This window comes from Hemicordylus capensis, chromosome 7, assembly GCF_027244095.1.
Source record: "Hemicordylus capensis ecotype Gifberg chromosome 7, rHemCap1.1.pri, whole genome shotgun sequence".
Lineage (NCBI taxonomy): Eukaryota > Metazoa > Chordata > Lepidosauria > Squamata > Cordylidae > Hemicordylus > Hemicordylus capensis.
This window is the reverse complement of record NC_069663.1, coordinates 1316503-1322765: the sequence shown is the minus strand read 5'-3', so window position 1 is coordinate 1322765 and position 6263 is coordinate 1316503. Positions and strand designations below refer to the sequence as shown.

The following is a 6263-nucleotide window of genomic DNA, read 5'->3' as shown; positions in this document are numbered from 1 at the left end:
TGCAGCTTGCTCCCAGGATCCTGTGCTCAGCAAACCTCATAGCCGGCAAACCTCAAGGGGGCTCCTCTGGAGTGATCCAAGCCAATTGTCTGAGTGAGTGCTTCCAAGCAAGAGGCATTTGCATGGACCTGTAGCAGTGTAGCAGCGTCTCCCTCAGCCAAGAGGTGAGCTTGGGAGTCTGTGGGCACAAACGCTCCAAGGGAGACGAGAAGAAAAGAGGAACTCAGAAACGATGGTATGGTTTCTAACAAAAGGGGCAACTTTATTAATATACTTAAATAGGTTACAAGTCATCACTTAACTTTCTAACTAAAGGAAACAAAACAGGACAGAATGGAGTAGGCAAAAAAACTTTCCATCTCGGCCAATCTGTTGGAAAGCCAAAAATTCCTACTCGCCCCCAATGGGACGACCAGCAAAGCCCATTCTGTCCCTGGGAGGGAGAGGGAGGGGGAGGGAGGGAGGGAAGGAGGGAAGCCCAGGGTCACACAGAAGAAGGGAATGGCAGGGCAAACAAAATTGGGGGGAGTCCCAGCCAGCCCCCAACCCCACCCCACCCCCGCTCCTTGCAGGCACGTTCACTTGGTCTCCTCTTCTGGGGCGGATCGACTCCTCCAGCCGCCCAGCAGCAGCACAAGCCTGCAAGAAGCACAAAGCAGCGTCAGTGGGGTTGCCCTGCTCCTCCTCCCTTTCCACTCCGGCAGCCCAGCAAGTGGGGATTGGGCAGGGGGCTGGGGGTTGAGGGGGGGGCAAGCCAGAGAATTCTGCTTGACCTCGGGCTTCCCACTGTGCAGCCACAGCATGGAGCAGGAGGGAGAGGAGGATTCTCTGGCCTGCCACCGGGCACCACCAGGGGGCGCTACTGGGGCCGCAGGGGGCCCCCAGAGTCTCCCAGGCTCCTCTGCTGCTGCACCGGTTTGGGAGGAAGGAGGAGGGAGCGGAGGGGGGAGTGAGGCGTGGCTGCGGGAGTGGAGGGGGGGAGGAGCACACCCTCGGCAGGGGAGGGGGCGGATGCCTGGATGGGGCTTCCCCTGCCAGGGGAAGCCAGGCCGCTGGGGATGGGGAGAAAGGTGGAAGGAGGAGGGGGCGCTCCTTGGCCAGCTGGTGGGAATGGAGGGAGGCGGTGACCTTGCCCTCCTGCTGGGGCCGCACAGCCTCCCCGGACCCAAGGGAAGCCCAAGAATGGTTCCAAAGGGCCACTTGGGGGCAGGGTGGTCCTGTAGCCTCCTCCCACAGCCTGCCAGCACAAGCAAGGGGAGGGGCTTCTGCACCCCAGAGGCGAGGCTTCCTTGGGCCAGGGGAGTGGAGCCTGCTTCCCCCTCACTCCTCAGACAGAACTGCACTTCCCTGCTGGATGTCTTCTTGTGGACAGATCTTGTGTCCACGCGCTTGGAGGAGGTCTTCTGGGAGGCCCCTGCGCTGCACGGTCTTTCCTGAACCTCCCTTCAGCTGCTGATCTTCAAGGGGAGAGCACGGGGCTGTTGTTCCTGGAAAGAGAGAAGGACATTGGTTCAGAGATGGGGGGTCTTCTCACACTCTCCCCCATGACACCACCAAGCACCAGAGACTCCTGGCAGAATATTTGTGTCCTCATTTCCCAGAGGGAAGAGAGATCTTTCCTCTTTCCCTTGGGCTACTTGTACAACCAGCCACAAGGGCCGAAGTTGGCATTCCAACACGAGGGAGGGTTGCCCAGATTCCTGCCCACCCTTCCTGCAGCCCCAGCCCCCTCCCTAACCATCGGGGCCCCTTCAAGTGAAGCCCTGTATTGGTCTACTCACCAGTCGGTCAGGTGGAGAGATCACCGTACTCTGGCGGGTGTCTCTTCTTCTTACAGCCCGCCCACAAGCGCCGAACGGCAGCCCGCAGCCCGTGCCGGGAGTGGAGGGAAAAGGCCTTCTTCACGATCTTCTCTGTCTTGCAGGCAACTCTCCCGACCTCGGGGTCATGGTCGCCAAGCAAGCTCTCCAGCGCTGGAGGGATGAAGGAAAAGGTTCAGAAATGGCATGAAGAGATCACCCCACCCTTGGCCAAGCCCCACCATTTCCACACAAAGAGGGAGCAAGTCCTGACTCTTTCTCCCCTGCACTCTGGAAACCCTACTGCTGAGCATCCCTGAGGATGCAACCAGGACCTTCTATTTGAGGGGACAGGTGGCCCATTCCAGCTCTGTGGCCCCTAAATCTAGGCCTCTCCCCTCACAGAAACTTCCCCTTCCCACCCAGAAACCGGCACTTACCAGCATGGAAGGTCTCTATGTTCCCTTCAGTGAGGATGCTGCCCTTTTTGTGGACCAGGTGACCTAAAAACAAGGGTGGAAGGAAATGGGACCACAGTTCAGGACACTGTGCATGGACAACCCGATCATTCAGGAGAGGAAGTCCTCCCCTCTGTGCTCCGTCTGGGACTGACAGATTGAGCCATTCCTCCAGGGTCTCTTATGTCACCTTTGGAGGAAATTAAGCCAAGAGACCTCGCTAACGCTCACTGGGACAGTCCTCCTGGGGAAGGAACAGCTCCTGCCCCTCCACACCCTTCTGCCAGCGCCCTCCAAGAGAATGAACCTTTGCCCACCAAGACGACCCACTAAGGGAGACCCAGAAGTCTTGTTTCGCTTACCGATCAGCAGGGCAGCCGTTCTCCTCACTGAAGGCTGCTCGCTGCGGAAGAAGCCCAGGATCTTGGTGGCCTCCATCTCCACGGCGTCCTCTGTGCCGAGCTGCCGAATCTGGGATCAAGAGCAAAGAAAAATCCTGAGTGAGCAAAGCATCGCCCAAAGGCCCTTGCGTCATTTGAGCCGAGGGACGGACAGGAAAGGGCTGCCCTTACCAGACGCTTGGCGATCTTGTGGAGCAGCTCCTGCAGGCTATAAGAGTCCCGCGCCAGCAGCTTGCCCTCCAGGTGCCATAGGAGGGCTTCCGCCAGGAGGCTCAGATTGTCCTTCACAGCCTGCCAAAAGAAAGACCGGAATGGGAGTGAAAAATCCTCCCAAGGGATTCCAAGAAACCTCTTAGGGGGCTTCAAGGAGTAGGGCCTGGATAGGCCAAACCACAGCGGGACAGCTCGTGAATTCACCACCCCGTGAGGCTAACTCTGGGGCCTGCCACTGGGTGGCTGGACTTGGGGAAGCCTAGACACCTTCGTAGGGGTGGCAGGAAGAAGTGGGCTCTCACCTGTGCTACCTCCAGGTCTTCATCCTCCACATGCATCAGCACCGCGATGAGGGTCGTGATGTTCTCCTCTGTACCCTTGTGGTGGTGGTGGCGGTGCTGCAGGAGATCCAGGTGGGTCCTCATGGCTGCCCTTCGGATCTTAGCCTCCTCCTACAAAGAAGAACAGGGCTTGTTATTAGGGAGGAATTCCTCACCTCCATAATTGATGAAGAGCTTGCATGGGTCTCTAGGGGGTTTCTGGTTTCCCTTCTCCAACCCGTTCGGAACCTGCAGGTTGGCCGGCACTCATAGAGCCGGGGCGGAGGACTGGCGTGCAAGTACTCACGTGGTGGAAGAGAGGGCGGCACAGGGCAGCCAGGACAGCATTCACCGTGGCCTGGTGTTCTGATGGACAGTGCCTCAGCCGCTCCATGAAGGCCAGGACCCCCAAAGTGGCTTCCAGACTGGAGGTCCTGAGCCCTCCCAGGATCCCAGCACTAAAATCCTGGGGTTTCTTCGCCTAGGGAGGGAAAAGGTGGATCCTTGAGAACACATGCTAGTCTACCCCCTGCTAAATGGACCACATAGCTGTCCATGTTTGATGCCGCTTGGCTTCCATCCAAGAGGGGTGAGAAGGCGGCATTGGAGCACGTGGGGAATCAGGGCTCCCACTGAGAGATGCATTCCCTTAAGGATTTCTCCTTCATCCTGTGGCAAGGGTTCCACAGGCTGAATCCTCCCAACTGGAAAAATCTTCCTGTCACACCTGGGGATGCCTAGGAGCACCAGCCTCAGGAAGGGCTCCCCAAAGAGAGGAGTCTCCATGCCTAGGGATGCTCCATGCCCAGGGATGTCACTCACCGCCTTCAGGGTGCCATAAATTTGGAGAAGTCCCCTTTCGCTCAGGTAGCGGATGTTCTGGCTGGGGTGGACTAGCCACGCTACCAGGAGCGTCCAGGTCTTCTCTAAGGCAGCAAAGTCTTGGTCTTTCAGGAGCAGCTAAAAGAGGGAAAGGAGGAAAACATCCATCAGCCTCTGGGGCCAGACCCTCCTCTCAGGGAAGCCCACCTGAGGAAAATGCTGCTCACCTCCACAAAGAAGGCCACCTCTGCGAGGGAATGCTCTTCTGGATCTTTGTCCAGGCTGAAGAGGGAAGCCAGGTATGCCTTCAGCCTGGCCACTGTGGAGGACCGTGTCTGGAGGAGAGCCCTGCAAAACACAAAGGCCCGTGCTGAGTCCTGGGTGGGAGGCCCAGAAAAAGCAGACCTGACCCAAACCACCCCAGCCCCCAGGCCTCCTGAGATATCTCTTATTCACTCCTACTTACCTCACCAAGAGGGCCACACCCTGGAGGCAGCTCTGCGGAGAGCGCAGGGATTCCCAGCAGGTCTTCTCTGGGGTCACCTGTGCCACCCTCTCCAGCAGGGTTCGGACAATCTGCGCGGTCTCCCTGCAGAGAAGAGAAGGTTGCTGTCACCACCATGTCAAGGGTGGAGGCAGTGGACAAGGGAGGGACTCCTTGCGGGGTGGCGTAGTGTCAAGGGTGGAGGGACTGAGTTGGACCATGGGAGGGAGACCACAGAGGTGAAGTGACTTTATCCACAGCTGGCTTTTTAACACTGCAGATGCATTTTAAGGCTCTCTGCAGAGCCAAGAGGGCTGCAAATTCTGGGCTCTCCTCTGTGTAGCTGAGGGAGGGGACCTCCGTGCCAGAGTCACCCCAACAGGCCAGAAATGCTGCTCACCCATCAGAGTGGGACATGGGAGAAATGACCCTAGCCTGTCCTCCCAGAGTGCTGGAAGGAGGACTTGCTGGCCCCGCTTTCCCCACCGCCATGACTTACTCAGGAGGCAGGTAATGGCTGTCTCGGTTCCCGACTCCCTCGGTGGTGTTCTGCAGGCCGGTGAGGATCTTGTTGACCAGGCCCACCAGGAGTTCGGGGAACCTCTCCTCCACCTCACTGGCATACTCCACGCTCCGGATGACGTCCCCAATCTTCTTTGTTGCTCTCCCCTGCGAAGAAGAGGAGGGTCAGGTCTCAGCACACAGTCCGAGGGATGGTTATGGGTCAGGAGAATCCCCAGGGCCAGGCCAGTGCCATGGTTGTCTGCACCCACATCTTGGCATGGAGGGTGCTGCCTCTGGCTCAGGGTGCATGAGGTCAACTGCAAGGGAAAGACATCCACAAGGGGAAAGGGCAAGTCCCCACCTCCCGTGTGAACAGTGACTGCCATCCAAGCCGCCATCCTGTGTAGTGCAAGAAAGGTGGGGCAGAGGGGTGGAGTCAAGTCACCCTTGGTTTGCACCCCTTACCTCTCCCAGATGGATCGAGGAGAACCAATCTGGGGCCAGCTGTCCTCTTCTTTCCTCTTCGTCGATGTTCCTGAGAGAGGAGAGGAGAGAGAAAAGCTGCTCCAAGAACTGTCCTGTTGGAGATGGCAGCCAGCTGAAGAAGAACACGGGCACCCAAAGAGATGCTAAGCAAAGATCTAGCCTCCCTTGGGAGGTGGCTGGCAGGGGAAGTTCATCAGGCCAGAGATCTCCCAAGTCCAGCCTTTCGTTCCCCACTGAGAAGCCCTGGGAAGTGTTCAAAGGGGGCTTCGAGACAGGAGCCCTCCCCTGCTCCTTCTCCCCAACACCTGCTCATGCCAACAGCATGGGGGTCTCAGAGCTCCCTCTGCTAACAGCCAGCAATAGACTTGCTGGTGTCTGTCTTGCACCTGCTGCCAATCGGCCTCCTTGGGTGAACTCCCCCTCCAGATACTCAGGAAGCAATTTGAAAGAAACATCCCTCTATGGGGCTCAGATATGGGGGAGCTGCCGCTGTCCCCTGCAGCCTTCTGCTGACTGTGCTCAAAGCCCCCCAGCTCCCTACTGGCTCCTCAGCTGAGACGAGGGTACCTACCTGGCCGAACTGGGGGTCAGCGGAGAGTCCCACACCTCGTCCTCGATGCTGCTGATGTCATGCATCGTGTCGTCCTCGTCAGTAGAGGAGCACTGGGAAGGAGAGAGAAGAGAAACGGGAGTGTTCCGGGGCTTGCATTGACCTTGCGAGGCTTCTGAGAGGAACCAAGCCCAAGGGACGGTTGGGAAGACATCCTGCTCTAAAA

At 58.1% G+C, this 6263-nt stretch overlaps 1 protein-coding gene across 1 annotated transcript; it reads right to left on the bottom strand.

Annotated features, from left to right (window-relative positions):
* Positions 1 to 236: 236 nt before the first annotated feature.
* On the bottom strand, positions 237 to 3667 carry LOC128332515 (uncharacterized). Its single transcript, XM_053266837.1, has 7 exons — positions 3499 to 3667; positions 3174 to 3323; positions 2830 to 2949; positions 2620 to 2728; positions 2240 to 2302; positions 1782 to 1973; positions 237 to 1487 (listed from the first exon to the last, which is right to left on the bottom strand). The coding sequence occupies exons 1-6, from the start codon at positions 3583 to 3585 to the stop codon at positions 1789 to 1791; spliced, it is 714 nt and encodes a 237-aa protein (XP_053122812.1). The 5' UTR covers positions 3586 to 3667; the 3' UTR covers positions 237 to 1487; positions 1782 to 1788.
* Between the last annotated feature and the right edge of the window lie 2596 nt (positions 3668 to 6263).